The sequence below is a fragment of the Homarus americanus genome, unplaced genomic scaffold (assembly GCF_018991925.1).
Source record: "Homarus americanus isolate GMGI-L3 unplaced genomic scaffold, GMGI_Hamer_2.0 scaffold46197, whole genome shotgun sequence".
In the NCBI taxonomy this organism is placed as follows: Eukaryota; Metazoa; Arthropoda; class Malacostraca; order Decapoda; family Nephropidae; genus Homarus; species Homarus americanus.
In genome coordinates, this window is record NW_024723050.1 from 2,697,063 (window position 1) to 2,721,728 (window position 24,666).

General features: G+C 37.7%; 1 protein-coding gene across 2 annotated transcripts; it reads right to left on the minus strand.

The window, feature by feature from the left end:
* Positions 1-993: 993 nt before the first annotated feature.
* Positions 994-22,027, minus strand: LOC121863263 (NADH dehydrogenase [ubiquinone] iron-sulfur protein 4, mitochondrial-like). 2 transcript variants are annotated; one of them, XM_042361822.1, is made up of 5 exons: positions 21,872-22,027; positions 16,350-16,494; positions 13,114-13,226; positions 7,052-7,139; positions 994-1,606 (listed from the first exon to the last, which is right to left on the minus strand). In XM_042361822.1, the coding sequence occupies exons 1-5, from the start codon at positions 21,931-21,933 to the stop codon at positions 1,454-1,456; spliced, it is 561 nt and encodes a 186-aa protein (XP_042217756.1). In that variant the 5' UTR covers positions 21,934-22,027; the 3' UTR covers positions 994-1,453. The 2 variants fall into 2 exon arrangements, with proteins under 2 accessions (XP_042217756.1, XP_042217755.1); XM_042361821.1 differs by having other exon boundaries at positions 16,335-16,494.
* Between the last annotated feature and the right edge of the window lie 2,639 nt (positions 22,028-24,666).

Below are 24,666 nucleotides of genomic sequence, written 5' to 3' on the forward strand. Positions count from 1 at the left end.
AATTACAGCAAGCTATCATTATTGAGAAGAGCATGACATAACTGATTTTTGTTATCAATGCACAATAGAATAACTAGCAAATTAAAAAGTAAAAATTACTCATAGAAACATGGAAAATGGCCATAAAATGATGATAATGAAGAATCAAATAGTGGAGGAGGTTAGAGATTTATAATATTTGGGAGTGGTGTTAAATAGAAATGATGCAATAGAGTGTAATTAGAGAGATAACAATATGAGGAAGGAAGGTAATGGCGATTGAAAGGATGGGGAGTATCATCATCATGTCTACACACATGCACACACATACAGTATATACAATACAATTCATATAAACAATCAGAAACAAATTTATTAAAAAGTGAGTCTACCCTCAAGTCTGTGCTTTATTAATAAAGGTCGGACTTGAGGGTAGACTCACATTGTAATAAATTTGTTCCTGATTATTTGTGAGAGTATTTTCCAATTATTATTTATTTGTATGTTTTGTGTGTGTGTGTCTACACACACATATACAATACAATACCGGCCGTCAGCAAATGTTATTTGCGGATTTGGCAACTTGCGGCCTGTTTGAGAACCTAACCCCCATGAATTTGGAGGGCCTACTGTAATAGGGCAGCCTAGAGGCTTTCTGTCTTGGTCGCCACCTCACAAGTGACCTCTCAGGAATGAGGTTTTGTGGATAGGAAGGTATTCTTACAGGTGTTTAATGTCATTAATTCATGTTCAATATTTATAACGATGTTTGTGGTTCAATAGGCATATAAATGTTTGGGTTCAATATCCATACAGATTGAAGTTTAATGTCCATGTTCAAGGTAGATGAAAGTTTAAAAGCAGACCCCATAATAATTTGCACTTATCTCACACTTCATTTGTGGTTAACTTCAGTAGTAACCTAACCTTAAGTTTCCATGAATGGCAGTGCTATAGAAAAAAAAGGTATATGAATTAAAAATATTGAGAGGATCTACTATGAAACAAAATAGATCCAGTTTAAGATTTTATTTCATAATTATGTACAACTGTGTAAACCCAAGTCCAAACACTAAGGATGTCTTTGTCAAGCAGTGATATGAACAATAACCTCTGAAATCACTCGCACATCAACAAACTACAAAAATTTAAGACAAGTCTCATGATGTATGACTTACCAGCTGGAGTTTTGGTTAGTATTTCATTCTCCCTTATGAATCTCTTGGCAGAATGGTTCTACACCTCAGGAATGGTGTACTCGTGATCCCTCAAATATGGCAAGTATTTTTCAGATATAAATATGTTTGAAAATAAATATCATAATTTTTCTACTCCACAGACGTAATCTTCTTAACAGGAAATTTACCACACCAAGCAGTAGGTCCATTTACACTAGGTACTACAATTCATGTTGATCTTGCACCACAGGATACAGCAGAGAAATATAGATTGAACAAAAATACAAATGTACAAGTTATTTTGTAGACCGCCGAGTTCTCTTGTTCCACGAAAAGTTCGCTCCATAGTTTTTGACTCGTGGAGGTTTAACAGGGGGATCTACAACTGTCCACTCCCACCCATTCTTGTCACAAAATGCTATGGCATCTTCCTGAGAGGAAAAGTCAACCTGAAATACAACAAAATAAACTTAATTTTTATTTATTTTTGTAAATAAGCTGTTGAAACTCAACATATAGCAATTCACCTTATGTTAAAAAAATTTTCATTGCCAAAGTCTACCATATCCCTTATTATGCCTAGTTATCTTTTTCTACACTTCAATGTAAAGTATAAAGGTGTTCCTTGATATCCATACTGTATGCTCGATGAAGGAAAATTATTTAAAAAGATAGTTTGACTTCTTTTTCTTTATATGAAAGAAAACATTCGATTGTCAAATAACTATCACATTTTGACACCGTTTTTCTTTGCCCCTTAAACAATGGAAATTGTAATCAGATGATGAGTACCCTTTCTTACAACGATGGTGATCATCTGTATAATCGGGAGATTTTTGTGACAATTTTTAAGATTTGGCGCAAGAACTCTGTTTTAGCGAATTATTGTGACTCGTGGCAACTTTTCCTCTTCCAATATGTTCCCGCCCTGCACCAGTAGCCCTTTTTGTCATCATAGAAAAAGTATCTGGCATTTCCAGTGATGCATTGTGTGCAAAGACTTATTGCCACAGTACAGTAGTGTTGCCTTGACACCCAGAAAAATAAGTACTGTACTATTAAATATTATGGGAATCAGAGAGTGAGGGTGACAGAGAACTGGTAGATTTGTTGAGTGAATTCAGAAATGAGAGTTTGTGAGAGTATCAGCAAAAGTGACATGGATGAACTAGTCATCAGTATAGGAGAAGTGCTTAACAGACCAGGAGGAGTGTGATGAGAAAAGCAAGGTAGAAATGCTTCTCCATGTATTGCTGGTGTACCGGGTAGGTTTGTATCACTAACACATGCATGAGGAGTTCATGGTGCAAGAGACTACAGTACTAGTGACAATGATTTGGACTGCAAAAATCATTGTGACAAAACAATGGTACACCACCATGAATGAAATTTTGCTTGTTTTTTGCCATTACCATGTTAATGCCCCATGCCCATAAACACATTCTTTATGATAATCCTAGAAAATATACAACCATCTGAAGACATCTAATTTTGGAAAGTATGGTACATGGACAGGTACCGACAGCATTGTCACAACTCAAATACACATTCCTCATAAACCCAGCACTATTGTCTCAGTCTCCATTATTATAAAATGAATATTATGATTGTTTTTTTAATTTTCATCTTATCTTGGGGAAGTGATACCTTTTGATACATCTTATCCTTTTATTATCAGGTTAAATTACAAATCATAGACTGTACACAGTAGTATTTTTCTATTGTGGAAGGCTTTATTATTTATGATGAATCATAAACCATAAGAGGCTGACCATACTAAAATATAATAATGAATCAATACAGGTCCAAAGCTGGAGTGCACGGCAACGCCCCGATCCCCTCCCACCTGGTCACACACTCAGTATCTTCCCTCACAATGTTTGTGGCTCTCATTAGGCATATAGTAAACCTGATTACAACACTTTACATTATTCAATGAACAAATCTTTTCCTTTTCCTATGAAAATTTTATATTTTTACCCATTTTTTTAAACCATCTTTCCCCATCAGAGCAAATAGTCTACTTATAAACCTTACCATCATTTAAGGGTTAAATAAAAACTTTTAGCTGTCACGTGGTCAAGATGGCCACACAGGATGTGCAAACACACATTTATGCCCTATTGTACATGTATAATGTTCATTATTTTCAATGTATTTTTTCTTTATTATAATTTACAAGATGTATTGTGGTGAATTTTATGTGAAAACCCTAGTTGACCAACATTTTCCATCACTGGAACATAACCCCCAATAATAAATGAGTCCTACTAGAGGTATTCCTCACTTAACGAATGGGTTTGGTTCCTGAAAAACCATTCTTTAAGTGAATTTTGATATAGTAACTTGAATAACAGAACATATGGGGAAAATGGGGTTCAGTTCCCCAATGACAAGAAAAACTCAATATCATAACTCAAAAACATGAAATCGGTTCATGAACAACAAAAATATCTACCTAACTAGTGATAAATAGTACACAACTACAGTACTATATACTATATACCTAACACATTAAAAATATTTATAAAAAACTTACCTAAATGATAATTGCAGCTAAAACCATTAAGGTAAAGTTAAATGAAAGTAACACAACTGCCATTTGCATAGATGCTGGCTGTGTGGCCTCAAACCACACCATAGCAATGCACCCCAGCTAGGAAGCTGCCTCTGCTGACCCTTAGCAATGGGGCTCTCACTCTGCTTCCCCTTCCCACTCTCGCACACGAAGAAATGTTTATTCCCTTATGTTTTTTTATTTATGACAGCTATTTTTTTACTTTTTTGCACATGATGTATGTAGGATTGTGTGTAAAAAAATAAATAAAAAACATAAGTTTATCTACCTGAAATTATACGTTGAAAAATAAGCCATAACATAACTCGCTTGCTCAGCCTGCTTACTCTTGCTGGCTCACCAGGAAATGTTTATTTCTTTTTATGTTTTTGACCTTATGTTAATTTTTTTGGGGGGCTCATTCTGTATGTAGGATTGTGTGTACACTCTGTAAAAAAACTATATTTACAATTCTTGTGCGAAACAAAATGACACCACGAACAAATGTTTTTGATAAAGGCCCATCACCATCAGGCATACTATTATTCACCAATCACATTGCAACAAACTAATTTTATATTTTGAATAAAATAATTAAATTAGGCCTACCATAATAAGTAGGAAATGTCTCACAATCACACCTACCAACCCTAGCAAGACAACACAAGCGCTCAGTTCCAAATTCATCGGGCCCCTCCTGAAAGTTAATTTTTTGACCGAGTACATGTAACTGAATAAAAAAATATATTTATGAAAGTTTTGCACATCTACCCTAAGTTACAAGTTGAAAAATAACCTTAACATACTGTAGCTCACACCTCAACCTAGTAGGGAGAGGGCTAAGGGGATGTGGCCGCCCAAGCTGACTCCCCGGGGCACGTGATTTTAATTTTTGCTTGGACCAAAATTCAAATAAGCAGGGAAAGCCTTTGTTAAATGATAAAGAGGGGTTAATTTAAGAAATTTACATAAGCAAATTTTTGCATCTCAAATGTTCGTTAAGCGAAGGATACATGTATTTTTTTTTTACTCATTGAATGGATTTCCAGGAACACAACCCCTTCATATACCCTGTACGGTACACTATTGATACCACAATCTCCACATCTCTTCTGATCACACAATCAGCAGCATCAACTCTAACAACTAATGGTATTTATTTAAATGTTTTGAGTTACTTCATAAGCAAAATTACTGTAGTAACTGTCACATTTGGCTGTTAAAGAAAAATAAACCTAACAAAAGTACTCAAGGGAAAAGCCAACATTTCAAGGACAGAGGAATTTCCAAAGTAAACAATGCCAAGAAAGATGCATGGGTCATACAGCATGTTGGCAACATATACAAGGTATGCACATAGCTAAGTACTGTAGATATATAGATGGAAGGGGTGCCCTTTTTCTATACTGAGAGGGAGGGAGTGCATTCCCCTTCTCCAATTCATTTTAGTTATAACCATCTAGTATCATACACCCAAAACCAATGCCTGAAAATAGTATGAAGGAAATCTGCCACTAGTTAGGTATGACAGAAATTAAAGAAAATTCCCAGAATTATGTGATTATGTAAGTTTTTGATACATATCTATTCACATCTACATTAAGGCATCAATTTTATAATATTACAGTGAACCCTCGAAGATCTGGACTAAAAGGGGGACCACCAGTCTGAAAAAACAATTGTCCGAATCTTCCGGCAAAGGTACTAAATATATAAAAATGATAAATAATTACATAAAAAACACCCAAAATACAGTACACATTATCCTGACTACTGGGGTTAGTTATACAGACTTTTTCCTGTGAAAAAGCTATAATTTTGAACAACATATTACTGTACAGTACTCTGTACTCAAATGTACAACACTAAAGGACTAAAATTTTTATCTCTTTTTGCAAACTATATGATGTGTATACAGTACTCAAATTATTCGCTATCTTGCAAGGATTCCAGCAATGCAAGTTATATTCTGCTAAGTTTAGTCTGATATTTTATAAGATACAAACTTTAAGCCTAAAACTACCTTCACCCTGTTTTGGGAAAGTTTCTTAGGGAGGCTTCTTAGCCCAGAACCTCCAAATTTTTTGTCCAAATCTTCCAAAATCCGGACTTACCGGGTCCGGATCTTCGAGGGTTTACTGTATTATTATTTGGGAATAGTAAATCTGAATCTATAAGAGCAATTATTTTCCTATATAAAGTATCTTGATCTATAACATACAAAAAATTTGTGACAAATCACAAAATAATAATGTGATGACTATGAAGGCAGTTAGCAATAGAATTAAATCATCAAAGACAGTACAGTATAGTACAGTAATTCCTGAAATTTTATGGTTGAACTTACAGTAGGTTTAATTAGCCTGGGTTTGGTTATATTGATAGATTAATAAATTTATGATTCAGTGTAAAATACTAATAACAGTCTGGACACGAGTTGACTAACCATCAATATAATATACTGTACAGGTAACTCGCATTTTATGCGCGTTTGATTTAAGCGTTTTGGAATAATGAAATTGTTCAATTAATACCAAAAGCTAATTTACGTGCCCCTAAATTTTTTAAATAACACGTTCAAGACAGCTTAAACTTGCCACGCATATTCGCCTGGCAGTGGAGTCGCGTGTGATGCCTGGTGAAGGGCTTGTAAGTTATTACTATAAAGTTGCAGTCATATCAATATCAACAATTTTAATATTATTATTAATAATAACAATTATCATTATAATAATGTAATAATAAAGATTATTACCGTACTAGTAATGATGAAGATAATGAAGTATTCTGTACAATAACTATGACGACGTCAAACAAGCTTCCCACATATCGCTTACTCAGTTCACACCAGCACTACTTTTTCTCTGTGCTCTCATTTGCATTGTGTGTTTATGAAGGACCTTTTTAGTGTTAAATGCTGTTTTCCACAATGAGCATGTCTGGAAAATGTCCATCTGCCTCCTCTGGGGCGCCTAATGCTAAAAAGGCATTAAAAACAATTGCAATGGACGTGAAATTAAATGTGATCCCCCGCATCAGAGAGTCAGAGAGGAGAGCTTGTTTCGGAGGTTGACCGAGTGCTTGGTTGAAGTGAGAGCACTGCTCATACCCTATATGGTATATGATGGTTCCCCTCACCTGTACCATTTACATATATTCTTATGGGAAAATTATGTTTAATTTAAGCGGTTTTGAATTAAGCGGTGATTTCAAGAACATAACCCTCGCGTAAAACGAGAGGTGGGTGTACAGTACTTGAAAATACAATAATGAATGTAGTTCTTCACATGGTATACAAGTCACCAATGACCTTGAGTAAAATTTCATAATAGCTCACCTGAATATTGGAGAGAGGATCTGCTGTCGATGACCACCCCATGAGGGGATTCTCCCAACGTTCACGTTCATCAAAGAAAAGACGCCACCTGAAAAACAAATTAGATTATGTACCAATATGAAACGATTCATGATCCAACATCAGCTAATCCATCAAATGTTCCCTATCCAAATACGGGGGAGCCCCAAATTTGCGAGGGAGGGGGTTAGGTTCTCAAAATGGCCGCGAATCACCAAATCCGTAAATAACATTTGCTGGCCGGGGGGTTAATATATTTTTATTTTTGTACAAAGTAGTGTATATTACCTTTATGTGTTTGCCCTTAGGACAATTATTTCATTTACCTGTACTGCATTGTATTGTAGTGGATTTCTCCCCTACAAACGCTGTTTGTCGCTGAGTAGCCGACCCCACCAATTCCCCAGTGTATGCCTCATGGTCTAGGTCAACCAGCGCCACCATACATCACGGAGCGGGGGTCAACTACTAAGCCACGCCAACCCCCGCTATTTAAGACCTGACCTCGTGGTGATCTCCCTCTTTCTACCTACAGCCGCAGCCAGCAACACCTCCTCCTCCGCCGCTGCCTGGCGGCCCTCGCTCCTCCTCCGCTGCCTGGCAGCCCTCGCTCCTCCTCCGCTGCCTGGCGGCCCTCGCTCCTCCGCCTGCCTGGCGGTCCTCGCTCCCGCCGGCGAGCATGGTGACCCACAAGCTGTCCTTCTCTGAGCGTCCTCACCAACCAGCTCTCTCTACATCACGCTTGTAACCATGCTGCCTTCCCAGCACCAAGCTGCATTGTACATCCAATACAACATGTATATAGAGAGCACATTGTGAGTTTCCTTTCTCCATTCCATCCTGAGTGTGAACACAAACATCTCATACCACACAGTATACTGTACAGTCGGCCCTTAACATACGCGGGTTTATAATACACGGATTTGTAAATACGCGGATTGCCCTGCCGGAGGAATATTCTGTACATTGAAGTAATTGAAGTACATTCAAATCGCGCGCGGCACCGAACACGGGACACCGCCCGCTCCTGCAACCTCACACACACAAGCATAGCTCTCCCTCACTCAGTCAGTCTCGCAGTAACCACACTTGTGTTGACATCAGCACCGTAGTTGCAAAAATATTACATTTCCGTGAATGTATTATATCAAGCACAGTATGAATAGAATATCACTAATATAAAAGTATTTTAACCGAAAACTACTAAAAAAACGAGTAACATCTCTTGAACATCGGAAGGTTAAGTAAAGTCTCTTGTTTTCGTCATGAATTTTATCCTAATTTACATTGAAATACATCACGTTTCAGCAAAAGTACTATTTATTTCTGAGAATATGGAAATGTAATATTTTGCTGAAATGACATACGTATTACATTGGAAAGTGACGAAAGCAATGACTCGCTTTCTTTCGCTCAAAAGATGTTACCGTAATCGCTTTTCGAATGGTTTTCAGTTAAAAAACTGTTGTATTACAATAATATTCTATCCTAATTCACTTGTGATGCAACAGTTTTTTAACTGAAAACCATTCGAAAAGCGATTACGGTAACATCTTTTGAACGAAAGAAAGCGAAAGTCATTGTTTTCGTCACGATTTTATCCCACATTCCACTGTAATACTTACGTCATTTCAGCAAAAATATTTCATTTCTGTGAATGTAGTATATCAAGCACAGTATGAATATAATATCATTGTAATATAACAGTATTTTAACCAAAAACTATTAAAAAAACGAGTAACATCTCTTGAACATTGGAAGGTTAGGTGAAGTCTTTTGTTTTCGTCATGTATTTTATCCTATTTTACATTGAAATACATCACGTTTCAGCAAAATTACTATTTATTTCCGAGAATATATTCATTCAGGTGCAGTTTAGGTAAAATATACGTGTGATGTAACATTTTTTTAATTGAAAACGATTCGAAAAACACGTACCCTCTAGCCCTGTTCAAGGAGAGGACTGGGAGAAGCTGTTTGGTGCTGCAGACGATGGCAAGGAAAATGATTTGGATGGATTTTAATGAAAATATTCAGAAATATGGTATCGTAGTATTTATTCAAGTCAATTAGGATAGAACATTATTGTCATACAACAGTAGTGATGACGTGGAGGAGGCGGAGGGATAGAGCAGGGAGGAGGTGACTGGCGGGAGCAGGGACGAGTGGAGATGCCAGCAAGTACATTACGGGTGTATTAATTGTTTTTATAGCTATTTTTGCATTTTAATGTTAAATACTGTACATTACGTTTCAACAAAACTACCATTTATTTCTGAGAACATGGAAATGTAATATTTTTGCTGAAATGATGTATGTATTACAGTGGAAAGTGACAAAAGCAATGACTTTCGCTTTCTTTCGTTCAAAAGATGTTACCGTAATCGCTTTTCGAATGGTTTTCAGTTGTGGGATTATAAGGCTAATGATAGGATAGAATATTATTGTAATACAGTACGAGTATAACAGTTTTTTTTACTGAAAACCATTCAAAAAGCGATTACGGTAAAATATTTTGAACAACGAAAGAAAGCGAAAGTCTTTCGTCATGATTTTATCCCACTTCCCACTATAATATGTACGTCATTCCAGCAAAAATATTACATTTCCATATTTATTTCCGAGAATATATTCATTCAGTCACAGTTAAGGTAAAATATACTTGTGATGTAATATTTTAATGAAAATCCAGTATCGTAGTTTTCTCGTTTCAAATTTAATTAACAAAGATTAATGTTTCAAATGTAATGAACAAAAATTTATGTCCAGTATCTATAAATTAACTTTAATAAATGAATACTTTGTTTTACATCATCCTGTGCTACCATACCATGGATTTGGCTACTTTGAGCTCGCAAGAGATCTGCCCTGGCAACTGTACCGACACTCACAGCTGGTGGTGTGTTGGTGCATCTTTTCCATTTTTTACTGGTAGTTACTGGTAAATATTTTTCAACCTAACGAAACTATTACCCTTTTAGAGGTCGACCCCCAATTTTTTGCCAAATAATTTGGTCTTAAAAACTCGAACTACACACAGGTATATACGGTAAATAAGGACATGGGGGGCCAGGTTTTTTTTGGGGGGGGGCAGCACATATTCGCGGATTTTTAACATCCACGGCTATCTCTGTTACGTAACCCCGTATGTTAAGGGCCGACTGTATATGTGTGTCAGTGTGTGTGTAGACACACACACACAAAACACATACAAAAAATAATAATGGGAAAATACTCTCACAAATACTGTATTCAGAAACAAATTTATTAAAAATGTGACAGTCTACCCACAAGACCGTGGCTTTATTAAAAAAGTAATAAAGCACGAACTTGAGGGTAGACTCGCATTTTTAATAAATTTGTTTCTGATTAATTGTGAGAGAATTTTCCCAATCCTATTCATTTGTAAGTGTGTGTAATAATAATAATAATAATAATAATAATAATAATAATAATAATAATAAACGGTTTATTGAAAGAGCTTGGCAGCCAGAAGGCTGAAAATATACAGTTACATATTTGGGGAATGGGTTTCGAATTACAAATAATATACAAGTAACATAAGTGACACAAATAAGATATATAATAACTAGATGGGGAAAAGCTCAAACTACAGTTCATTTCAACATAGTGACAGTGCAAGGAGTAGTGTTAACTGGGAGTGAATACACTGGTTTATTACAAGTTATTGATAATTTTTACAATGGTTGGGACTGGGCTGTTCTTATAGCGATCAGTTCGTGCACGTATGGGCTGGATGCGGTTGTGGTGTCGAACAGCAATTCTCGGACTAGGGATCTCAGGTGGTGTGTGTGTATGTGTGTGTGTGTCTACACACACACACACACATGTTTACAATACAGATAAAGTAAATTATTGTCTCTAGAATGAATGGCTCCCTGTCCCAGCCGCGAAAATTCCGGCAACTTTAAAACTACCCACAGACATTCTTGTGTACATCCAGAGTGTCATCCGCGAATAATAGAGTACCGCAAAATAAAAATCCGCGAATTTGGGGGGGGGGGCCCTGTACTTAAAACAATTTTTTTTGCATATCCTAGAGAAAAAAATTATTTCTATTAATGACCAGGACCAATAAATTTGAAATTGTGCAAATTTCAACAGCTGCACTCAACCTACTTTGGACTGCACCACTTCGCTACAACCTGCACCATTCTACTAAATAAGTTTCACTGTACATTTAGGATTTTTTCCCAACCCAGTGTTGAGGTTAAGAAGGGACTCCAATCATAAAACTTCGCTTCAACATGCCCGATGGCAACTGGATCACCAGAGCTGTGCCTATCCCCTGGTCTCTGTTGGATTTCCTGGGCTGGCACCTGAGTGTGTAGTGGTGATTGAGGGGGGGATCTTGCCAAGATTTTATACAACAGTGTTGCCATCAGGTAATCATGGCTAATTCACACAAGCGTGGAAAATGGCTGCAAAATGTTGATCATGATGAGGGTGTCAGGTCAGAAACATGTCCTTCATATTGAGTGACTTCTGTTATTGGTGATTTTTATTCTCTGCTTTTTTATACCCATGATAACCCAGAAGTTACAAAATTATTTTGTAATGACAGTAATAATGATTGCAGCAATCAATCTGAATATGAAAGAAATGAAGAAAATAAAAACATGAGTTATTATAACACAAAATAAGACACAGTTCCAAGAGGAAGCCTGGCCTTTACTGGTGAGAAGAAAGTGAAAAATTTAAAAGGTATTTTGTAAATTATTTTCCGATAATATACTGAATTTGAATGACCATTTGACTTTTACATCTATAATGGGGATCTTTATCAGTTATGACTTAATGGTCTACCTTGAGGTCCAGTGAGAGCCATCCTCCATGGGCCCAACGTTAGTAACTATAGGAGGAAATTGAAGAACCTATAGAAAACCTGTGATGTTCTATTGTGTCACACTGGACAACACACTTTTCTAATCCAACTAAAACAGGGGCTCAATCCTGGGTCTCAGTAGTGAGAGACAAACATGACACTGCTGCACCACTAAGTTGCTTTATGGTGGAATGCCTCCACAGGATTATAATTTTTTATGACAAAACCCTTTTATAAGGCTATAGTTTGACAGAAATTAATGAATATACACAAGAATCATTTAGTGTATAACATTAATTGCAACATATTTCAGCAAATTTATTATACATAATTCTGGCATATTCATGCCTTTCAAATTTTGACAGGCAACACACTGTTATGGATTATAACAGTAATGCTTTGGAAGAAATTCTGCATGAAAATAAATCCTTAGATAGAAAGTACCTACACTCAGAACAAGGGTAAACCAAAGGTGACATCTAAGTTAGTGTTTCTGAATGCAGTCATTTATACAGTATGTGAACCAACCAAGGTTCATTATACCTCATTAACCTCTAAGGCCAGTTATCAACAAAGGACATATTTATTTACAACTCTGAAATTTTCTTGGAGAATCTAATCCACCCGATTTAGTTAAAAATGGAATAATAATGATCAGAAGCCAAATCAGCACAGGCTTAACAAGAAGTTCTCTTAGTGAATGTGTCAGTCAGGAGTTCATTCATAGAGCAGCTGGTACATCAAATAGAGTTGATAAATCGAAAGAAAGATGGATGATATTTTTTGAGGGTGAGGTGGATCTTTAATGTGACTGAAAGACAGGAGGCCTTGTTCAAAGCTAAGAGGGTGGCTGCATATCGAGAGTACTGTATTGGCAAAGTCCTGCGTATAGGCGGGCTGAGATGGTTTGGGCATGTGGAGAAAATGAATGAGACCAATTGGGCCAAGAGATGCACAAGCCTAAATGTGCAGGGAAGGAGAGATAGAGGTAGGTCAAGAGTGACATAGGAAGAGACTAAGAATTTACATTAGAGTTAGGAACCTGACAAGAGATTACAAGAGATCATGCAGCATGGAGACTACCATAAGGTAACTGTGGCTAACCTACACAAGCATGAATAATGGATGTAAAACGATGATGATGATGATAATGGTGAGGAATTGTTACTTAACAGAGGGAATTATGACCTATACTAACCTGTGGATGTTGTTGGTGCCAGACTGCATGGCATTCTTGGAAGGCAGCTTGATCACAACGCGCCGAGTTTTGATGTGTTCTTCCGGCACACCAGAAATTGGTGTAATATCAACCTGAAAGTGAATAAACTTATTGTATATCATAAGCTGAAACCCAGAATAGTTGGCTATTAAATAGAGAAGTGACCTGAAGAGTAATGATTTAGAATAAATAAATTTTTGATATGTTGGAATACGAAAATGACTAAAAATAAATTTTGGGGTCATTCCATGTGGAAACTCCCTTCAGCATAACCTTAGGTACTGTGTCTCCCTCACGGTACTATCACATATTACCTTCAGACATGTTCATGAAATATGTCTGGATGACTCTACTTGAGAGAGATATCAGTGTTGCCTATGATGAAACATTCTCCTGGTTGTTGGGTGACTGTACTGTTGTGTAAGTTACAGTACATATTTTGAAGCAACTCACTGTAGTGGCAAAAATCTTCACCATACAATTGTATTATCCAGTGCCTAAGGAAAATATATTAAAATAAATACTGTATATCAGTCTTAAATGCTACCTACACCTGATACACCAACCAAATGATAATCCATATAATAAAGGTAAAGATATCTGCACTAATAAATTTACAGTGCTGTAAAAACAACACCAATGATCAATAAATATTTTGTTGTTAAATAAGATGAACAAAAGCACATGGCCCAACAAATCCTGATGACTCAAAATGGAAGTGTTCCACCTCACTTTAACCCATAATTGGTAAGTTCAATTCAGCCCCAATGTGCAGTCAATTAGCTACCATTAAAAAAAAAAAAAAAAATTATATATATATATATATATATATATATATATATATATATATATATATATATATATATATATATATATATATATATATATATATATATATATATATATATATATATATATATATATATATATATATATATATATATATATATATATATACACATACAGTGGGGTATGCTATAACGAACGGATCCTACTACGAATATTCCTATAACGAACGGTTTTCCTATAAAATTGAGAATGCTATAACGAACGAAACTCCTACAACGAACATTACAGTAGTACCCCGATTTACGTGGTCAATTGAACCCACAGGGTACCGCGGAAAGTGAAAACCGCGTAAAGTGAACAACAGAACATATGGGATTAATTCCAATAGAGACTGGCCCGACCCCGAAACTCCACTTTTTCCGACACAATACCTATGTTGTAGTAAAAATAACATCTAAATTTTATGATTACACAATTAATATTTAAGAGAAATACAGTCGCCAGGTTAATGTCCATTCAAATAACGGACTCAAATCCCCCCCCCTCTTCCCAGCTCACTGGCCCCTACCTCTCTGAGAAATGATTGGGTGAAACACTAGATTTTAATGTTTAGCAATAAATAATACCTCAGACTAAAGTTAGGATAATATAATTGACATTTCTGGATTCCTTGCAGGTCAGGGAATATTTTGAATGTAAACTTCATATATTCTGCACAAAGGATAAAATATTTGCTTTGTGTAAACCAAATTATTACATAAGATATAAAATTTGTATGTCTAATGCAAAATCCATGATGTTTATATTCAAAATGATCATCATATTGTAAGAATTCCAGCAATGTAAATTATATTCTGGCCGGGTAATTTGTATGAATTTTATGAGCTCAAAAAAAAAAAAATTATACTTCACCGCGTATATGAGTAGATGCACCGCAGAAAGTGAAAGTCCGGTTCTGGCAAGGTACCGCGTAAATGAGAAATCGCGTAAAGTGAAACCGTGTAAAGCGGGGTAATACTGTACTTTCAGGATCAAAACCAGGTTTCTTTAAAAGTGGATACAATAAAACCTGTTTCTCGGATTGCACAAAATTGCCCTCCGTAAAGCATATATTCATGATTCTACAAATAAAATCTGCAGCATGTTCAAAAGCGAGTGGTACCTTACATACATTTATTGTATAGGATCAAGACGACATAATGTCTTCTTTGAATCGTTGATATAGCATAGAATGTTGTTCACCCCTGCAGGACAAAACAATGAAAGAGTGAGGTCTGTGGTGTAACTCAGTTGAAATTCAACTGAAAATTCCTCAATCAAAGAAACAAGATCAAGTTCACTTCTTACATAAGATATATCTTTGTCATAAAAAACAAGAAAAAATCTGAGGCAAGCTAAGCATCTGAAGTGGAACACGGCACAGTAGTTCCACACCTCCAACCCAACAGCCCATTCATAACTGCATAAAATTATTTCTGATCACTGCCACATGAGGCTACTTCACTCGTACAGTATTCAACTTTGTGTGCCCACACTGAACAAACAACAACCCTACACACAGTCATATACAGTACTCTGATCTAGTATGATCTTTTCCCACTTCTACGATCCCTATGAAGAGAATTTTTTGACAAGTCCTACCAAGGACCTCTGGACAATAATAGTCTGAAGTGGATTGAAAGACATCATTATGTAGTTTAGCCATGTTATCAGAGTACAATACTCGACCCAGTTCAAGGAATGATCGACTTCCTAATCAATCATGGTCTGGTCAATGTATCTATAGTTCCTGAAGGTACAGTATAGTAATTGTTTTACTGTAAGAAGGGGGTCTTGGGACATTAAAACCAAAGTAACCAAAGCATGACCAGAGAATCAACAGGAGACAAAACTAGGTCTACAGTGTGTCCAGAAAGATATGTTGGTCACGACACAATTGACAAAATTGTTTAGATTATGAATTTCCAAGAACTTAGAGGAAAAGGCTTCAAAGATGGGTTGTCAACCCAATAATTAAAGCCACCACAGATCAACTGGTGCCCATACTTTCCTGAGAAAGTCTCAGGAAACAAACCAAATTCTTCCATGAACTCCTTATCTGTACCTGGGTGATCCGGACGATAGACAACAGCAATTTTAATAACTTGGTGATGAAGATTTATTAATACCTCCATAAATTCAAAGGAAGAAAAAATCAGTCATTACTAATCAGTCTAACGTTGAGCAGGGCCGCAGAATAAATCAGCACCATTAATTAATTATATATTCATTATTATTTATACAAATATACAAATCTAAGACAGTGTGATATCATTCTGAATAAGATTCTTCTCAGGCAACTTCAATCAAAGATAAACAGTATACAGTCCCAGACACAGAAATACGGGAATACTGTAAACTTAATACAGTACCTGTACTGTACTTACTGGAGTATCAATAGTAATATATCCAGAAATAGCCTTTTGGTGCTGGACTTCCTCTGAGGCGAGTATTGACTTAGTGTCCTTGGGTTCCACTTGCTTCACAGTTAAGTCATCCACATATCTCACTGCTGAAGTACTCACGGCTCGTCTGGTGAAACAAAACTTTTAGATACTGTACTGTAATACATCGACTAAGAAAAAAATCATGCTATTGTACTATTTTTAGTGTTCATTAATTTTAAACATGTACTGCTACTTGCTCCTGAAGTACAATTTGTACATGATACCTCAAGTGAATATTGTCTTGTACTTTATTAATACATGCTGGTAATTAATACATTCTAGCAAAAGTATTATTATGTTTACACTAAGTACAGTAGAGTATGTCATAATAAATAAATTCAATGTTATTTCATGTTTATACCCTGGTCATACCTAAACAGTACAGTACTTATTTTAGCCAAGACAATACAGTATACTGTACATAGGCATAAGCATTTATTAACAATACAAGACTGTCTTCCCTTGGGAGGTATGACTTAATAAACTCACAAATGATGCTTGTGAATATCTTTCACCCTTACAGATCTCTACAGTAATGGTTTCTGAATGAATAGCCTAAACTGAAATTTTAATGGTAAGGAATAGTTTTCTGTTGACCACAGAAACGACAAACAAAATAGGTTTTCCTGGTGTGTTGTGTGGTGTTTGAAGCAAATCTGATGTTCATTTTCATCGCAAATAATCCGTTATACAGACATGACCCCCCCCTCCAATTACCAATACAGTTCCTCCTCGACTTACGACGGGGTTAGGGACCCAAATCCAGGTCGTAAGTCGAATTGGTCTAAGTCGAAAATGCTTAAATAATACATAGAAAATCTAAAATGGGTGTCTCTTTCTTCTCAGCACCACATAACTCTCACTTTTAAGCTTGCCAGCCATTTTAAAGTGAATTACAAACGAAAATTTTGTCAGTACACAGCTCAATCACTAACGTCGGGACTCAAAATTACGTAATTTGACAAAATTTGGGTATGACTGAGGCGGTCGAACGTCCGGGTGGTCGTAAGTCGAGGAGTAGCTGTATTGGTTATTCAACGTGGACAGGGCTTTGAAGTGGAGGGAAAATATGAGGTCAAATACCAAATAGAACACCAAACAAACATATAAAAAACCTTGTTTTTGCCTGTACTTATCCTATGCAATAAAAAAATCCACTATCAGAATATGTCCTCGGTATTATTATCGTTTCTGTCATCTAGCGAACCTTAGGATTTTAAGTTATGGAATCGGTAGTTTAGACAAGTCCAAGACCCGTTTCTTCTGTAGCATTTCTTCCGCAAATGATTACTTTCTAAGAAAATCGCAATAAATTGTTGGAAAATAGTCGTATTTTTTCTAAGTTCTTGTTTATGTTACCACCGTCCCAGAGAGCTTCTGTGTTCATTTGTTGGTTACTATGCTGCATTACACATGCGCTATAGTCTTGCCGCATGCACAGTTGTTCTTTGGACATTGTTTGGTGGGTATGATTTTGGATCAACCTTCACAGCTCAGTATAGGCCCCCACCAGCTCGAATTTGTATTTATTTTCAAGATGTCCCCCTTGTGCAATGGTTGTGACTTCAATTACTTCCAAACTATTGCCAAATTTCACATCGATTATTACGGTAAAGACGGAGAAGCGTGGAAATTTCTACACGTACACGGATTATCAGGGGTTAAGAAGGTACCTAGGTGAGGTCACCTGGGAACAGTCACGTCAGTTCCCAGTAGGAAGGGGTGAGGTCATAGATGACACAACAATTGATCAAAACTATAATATATTCACTAGTATACTACATAAAGCACAAGAACAAAATATACCATACAGAAAAATTAGGTCAAATAAGAATGAGCCAAGGTGGATGACCAGAAAACTTAAACATGACATAGGAATAAAGAAAGGAATATATAAGAAATTAAAGGGAGGGAGGAGCAGCTTAGAAACAGGTATAATGAACTATCTAGGAATGTTAAGAAAAATGTAAGGAAAGCAAAGAGAGATTATGAAATCAAAATAGCAAGAGAATCCAAGGCAAATCCCAAGGGATTTTTCCAGGTATATAGGACAAAGGTCAAGGACAAAGTTGGGCCTTTGAAGTTAGGGAGGGGAGAAGTGATAAATGGCAGTGAAGAAATAAGCAAAGCATTGAACAGCTACTTCTTATCAGTTTTCACAGAAGAAATTTGCGATGAAATTCAAGAGGTGGAACTGATATTTAAGGGAAAGGAAGAAGAGAAATTAAAGAATATCACAATCAGAAAAGAGGATGTTCTTAAGATGATAAATAAACTAAAGAAAACAAAATCCCCAGGGCTGGATGAAATTTTCCCTCGAGTCTTGAAAGAATGTAGGGAACAGATTAGCGGACCCCCAGTAAACTTATTTACAAAATCATTAGACACTGGAGTTGTGCCAGACTTGTGGAAACAGGCAAATGTAGTACCCATATTCAAAAAGGGAGACAGAGCATCAGCGTCAAATTACCAGCCGATCAGTTTGACGTCAGTAGTGGGGAAATTTCTTGAATCAATTATAGCAGATAGCATCCGATCGCATCTAGAGAAAAGCAAATTAATCTATGACTCTCAACATGGGTTTACAAAGGGAAAATCTTGTCTAACAAATCTGCTAACGTTTTTTAGGAAAGTCTTCGAGGTAGTAGATAATGACGAAAATTACCATGTTATTTACTTAGACTTTAGCAAAGCATTTGACAGAGTACCGCATCAGAGGCTTCTGAGAAAAATTAAGGCTCATGGTATCGAGGGGAAAGTTTTAAATTGGATAAAATCATGGCTCACCGATAGAACGCAGAGGGTCAGCGTAGATGGCGTTAAATCTGAGTGGGGCCGTGTAACCAGTGGGGTTCCCCAGGGGTCAGTACTAGGCCCACTCTTGTTCATAATCTACATAAACGATCTAGATACTGGGATCAGCAGTGACATAAGCAAGTTTGCGGATGACACCAAAATAGGGCGGCAAATTAATTCAGGGCAGGATCCAAATGCATTACAGGAGGATCTAAATAAACTGCAGGGGTGGTCTGAAAAATGGCAAATGAAATTCAACACCAGCAAGTGCAGCGTACTTAATATTGGAAGAACAAATACTTATAATGTATACAGCCTTAACAACATCAACCTAGAGAAGTCGACTTGTGAAAGAGACCTCAGGGTACTTGTAAGCCCGGACCTACGGCCTAGAAAACAGTGCGTTAATGTTCGAAATAAGGCAAACAGAGTACAGTGACCCCTCGTTTAACGAATGCCACAGTTAACGAACTGCCTTCCATAAGGATCTTCAATTCGGTTAACGAACAAAAATTCGGTTAACGAATTTCTTACGAACCAACCTCAACATGTTTTCGCTTGCACTGACCGGGCAACCAGCTTTAGTATCAGTCCGCCAATACAGTAATCGGTTTTAGGGCTTAAATTCCTTACTATTTTAGTAAATATCAAGAAGTTTATACTATTCAATAATTTTAAAAGTTTAATATTAACTTTTTTAGTCATTTTAACAATTATTGAACATAAGTGAAGGGAAAGAAACTAGTTTCTGGCGTGCCATCCAGCCTGTTAACACACCAGACAGGAGTTAGTCTCTCTCTGTTTTCAGCGGAGGTAGCATCTTGCTTGAGACTCTCTTCAACTTAATGCTTTTTTTCTGTGTTTCCAAGCAAATTATTGGTCATTTTGAAATATATTTTACATATTGACAATATTTAATGCAGTGCAGTGTTGATTTAAAGAAAATAATCTTGAAATACACCAAGAGAACTAAAATTTTATGGGTGAAATGGTGCCATGGGGTGACTTTTCTTCCACCCCAATGCCTTCTCTTCTTCCTTCTCCTCCAACCCCATTCTAATTCCCATCATCATCATCATCATCCAGGAGCCTTCTACATACACACCTCAAAGTAAGTGAACTTTTCTACCATTTTTGTTGAATTTAGGAAATTTTCGGTGAGCTGGAACCAATTACCCAAAAACCCATTGAAACAATGGTTTCGGTTAACGAACTTTTCGGTTAACGAACGACCTTCTGGAACGGATTGAGTTCGTTAACCGAGGAATCACTGTATTGGGTTTTATATCTAGAAGTGTAAGTAACAAGAGTGCAGAGGTCTTATTGCAACTATATCTTGCGCTAGTCAGGCCGCACCTCGATTATGCAGTTCAGTTCTGGTGCCCCTATTATAGAATGGATATAAATTCACTAGAGTCGGTGCAGCGAAGAATGACAAAAATGATTCGGGACTTAGAAACCTTCCATATCAGGATAGGTTAAAGAAACTTAACTTGCATTCCCTAGAAAGACGAAGAGTGCGGGAGATATGATAGAAGTATTTAAGTGGGTGAAAGGAATCAATAAAGGGGATATAGATAAAGTTCTTATAATATCTGAGCAGGATAGGACTCGGAGCAACGGATTCAAGTTGGATAAGTTTAGGTTTAGGAGGGAGATAGGAAGAAACTGGTTCACAAATAGGATGGTGGACGAGTGAAACAAGCTTAGCAACTTTGTAGTAAGTGCGGGAACTCTGGAAAGTTTCAAAAGGAGGCTAGATAGATTCATGGATGATAGAGAGTTGTAGTAACTCTCGACAGGAGCTGCCGTGCACAGGCCAACCGGCCTATTGCAGACTCCTTATTTTCTTATGTTCTTATTCTACCTACGAAAATTACTTGTGTGAAGTGTAAACATCCTTGTAGTTACCAAGGTGAAAAACACCTTTGGTATTGTGGGAGAAAAACTTTTATTCCTAAGTCAGCAAGAGGAAGAAGTTCAATTATACAGTGTCACACTACACAAACATTTCTCTAAGGTGCACATCTGGAGCCATGGAAACTGATCTTATCTATCAATCATTGGCTCCATACGGTCTGGGACCCCAACTCCAAGTCTTCTGAGTCTAATTAAGGTAAGCACACAGGTGGATAGGCTAGGTTAAGGTTTAGGTTAAGGTTTAGGGTTGGGTTAGGGTAGGTTAAATTTAGGTTAGGTTTGGGATTATTCTGACCTTCATTTCTATCGAAAATTATTACTTTGTGATTTTTCCCCACCCAAAACCCTTGGTTCCCACTGGGGGTCTCCCATTATCGTTGGCTAAGAGGGGATCTAAAAAATTAGTGATTTCCAGTAGAAATAAACGTCAGACTCGTCTTACACACGCAAAAAACACCGGAAAACCATATTTTCAGATTCCAAATAGGTGGACAACCAAATCGATAATTTTACCCTGTCCTATACTATAAAGTGACCCTTCTCTTTCATTAACTCCACACCTCCTGTTTTTACAGTTCTGCTAACAGGTGACTGAAACCTTTGGACGAAGCTGTAAGATTTGTGGTTGTCTCAAACCTTCCTAACCCGGCTACAACCCGAATTACCTTTACCAGTCTAATTTAGTCCTACATTAATAATATACCATTTTAATGCTGATAATACTAGCACATGCCAAAATTCCTTACCCCTGAAGCCGCCCAACTCTTGACAATTGAGAAAGCAGTGAAGTGCTCAGCCGTAGAGCCATTTTAACAAAACAGTAACAGCTGATCGGTCGAGTTGGTGCGATGGTTCTATAAAATGCGATAAAAAAATATTTGTTCTCAATATCAACCAAAAGACTCGTTAAATTTATATTTTTACTGCTACATGCATGAAAAGTCAATCATATACTCTTAAATTTTCACTGTTGTAGAATATCGGTTTCTCTCAAAATAAAACACAGTGGCGGGTCAATGGGATGGTGCTTGCATGATGGAACTACAGCGGGTCAATGGGATGGTGCTTGCATGATGGAACTACAGCGGGTCAATGGGATGGTGCTTGCATGATGGAACTACAGCGGGTCAATGGGATGGTGCTTGCATGATGGAACTACAGCGGGTCAATGGGATGGTGCTTGCATGATGGAACAACAGCGGGTCAATGGGATGGTGCTTGCATGATGGAACAACAGCGGGTCAATGGGATGGTGCTTGCATGATGGAACTACATAACTTCAGTCGTTAATACAAAAAAGATTCACCCGATCACGAAGACAGAATCACCACCGCCATTACAACCGTTATTACAAAATATCGCCTGGATGTTTACCGAGAAACACACGAAACTCACACTAATTCTACCGTAAATCATTGATAAACCTTTTTTTACTTTACTTTTATCCTCTTCGCCACTGATCGGCTTGTTAGCCGCTTGGGCGATCGGTCACGTCTCTTTTCATTTATATTCTTCACCAAAAGATCGGCTCACTAGCCGCCCGGGCGATCGGTCACGTCTCTGTCACACACTGTTGGCAAGTTCTGGGCATGCACCGGCTCCTGAATGTACCTGAACCCGCTCCAGTGTTGGTCAAGTCTTCTCTTGAAAGAGCTCACACTCGGTGCCGTCACAACACTCTCTGGTAGATTGTTCCAAGAGTTCACAACTCTCACTCCGAAAAAGTTTGCCCTCACGGTTTTCTGGACTTGCGGCTTCTTCAATCTTGAGCTGTGACCCCTTGTGGGGCGAGCGTCCGCCAGCTCCAAGTAAGGACACTCAACTGAGTAGTGCCCCCTGAGATGCTTATAAACCTCAACTAGGTCCCCCCTTGCCCGTCTGTAGTATAAGCTAGGCAAGTTCAGGCGCTCCAATCTCTCAGGGTAGCTGAGGTGCCGAAGTGCAGGCACCAGTTTGGTGGCCCTCCTTTGAACATTTTCAACCAACTGACAGTCCCTAGCATATCTCGGGGACCAGATGGGGTGACAGTACTCCAGATGGGGAAGCACTTCACTCCTGAAGATCGTCACGAGGGACGGACCGTCTAGATATCTGAACGACCTTCTTATAAGACCCAATAATTTATTTGCCTGATTTACCTTCTTCTTACAATGGCCCGAGAACTTCAGCTCATTGTCAACATACACACCTAGGTCCTTCTCACACACAGTCTCAACTAGTGCAGTTTCTTCATCCCGTTGGGACATATGATACGCCTCCTTACCGTTGGTACGCTCCAGGTGCATCCTCTTACACTTCGTGACATTGAATCTCAGCAGCCATTTCTTCGACCATTCCTGGAGCCCACAGAGGTCCTTCTGCAGCTCTTCACAGTCCGCTTGGTTCTTAATTTCCCGAAATAACTTGCCATCATCGGCAAACATTTGTATGGAGGAGTGTACAACGTCAGGCATGTCATTTATGAAACAAACAAACAACAGCGGGCCCAATACACTACCCTGCGGTACCCCACTTGTTACAGGTACAGATGACGATTTCGTGCCATTAATCACCACACACTGCTTGCGGTCATGTAGAAAGTCTTCTATCCACGCTAGGACATTTCCCCGAATTCCGTACCCTTCCAGTTTGATTTTCAGCCTTTCGTGGGGTACACTGTCGAAAGCCTTGGCAAAATCTAGGTAAATATTGTCGATATTACCACCCCGTTCTAGAATATGGGTCCAAATATCCAATACCTTGAGCAATTGTGTTAAGCAAGAGCGCCCCGGCATAAAACCGTGTTGGCAATCTTTTACAAGGTTGTTTCGTAGTAGATGTTCCATCGCGGCATCTCTGATAATACTCTCAAGTACTTTACATATTATGCTGGTCAGGCTCACCGGTCTATAGTTGTTCGTGGAGTGACTATCGCCCTTCTTGAAGATAGGACTCACATAAGCCACTTTCCATTCACTGGGGACCATTTGTTCATCCAGGCATTTACAAAACAGAATCTTCAGGGGCTCTGCAAGCTCGTTGCACAGCTCTCTTAGCACTCTAGGATGCACCATGTCAGGTCCAGGACTCTTATGGACCTTTAGCCTGGACAGTTTATTTCTAATACCCTCTTCTGTGAACACAATGTGGGTCAGTGCTGTGTCGAACCGTCTGTCCTCAAACGCAGGAAGGTTAGTTGCATCCTCTCTTGTGAACACTGAGGAAAAGAAGCTGTTCATTGCCTCAGCTTTATCCTGGTCAGAATCTGCGTAACTACCATCTTCAAGCCTCAGGTCTGATACTCCTACTCGCGTTTTCAATTTCGACTTTGCATAGCGGTAAAACGCCTTTGGGTGAGATTATTGACATTTACAAGAAAAATACAGTCAATTGGTACATAAAATATTACCAATTTAAATTTAAACGAAAGCCATTCATTTTCGTTGATCGTAGCCTGATGTATTGTTACCCCTTGACTTGACACACTCACAGGTAAGATACAATTATGTCTATCAACACCTGTGTATGTCTACCTGACCTATATAATAATAATAATAATAAT

What these genes read in the sequence shown, in the direction of transcription:
- LOC121863263 (XM_042361821.1), bottom strand. Translation starts at nt 21,933, where the DNA reads ATGGCTCTACGGCTGAGCACTTCACTGCTTTCTCAATTGTCAAGAGTT. An exon ending in GGCACCAACAACATCCACAG is followed by an intron (nt 7,140 to 13,113) that starts GTTAGTATAGGT and finishes TTTGTTTTTCAG; the next exon opens with GTGGCGTCTTTTCTTTGATG. An exon ending in ATCCTCTCTCCAATATTCAG is followed by an intron (nt 1,607 to 7,051) that starts GTGAGCTATTAT and finishes GTTGTATTTCAG; the next exon opens with GTTGACTTTTCCTCTCAGGA.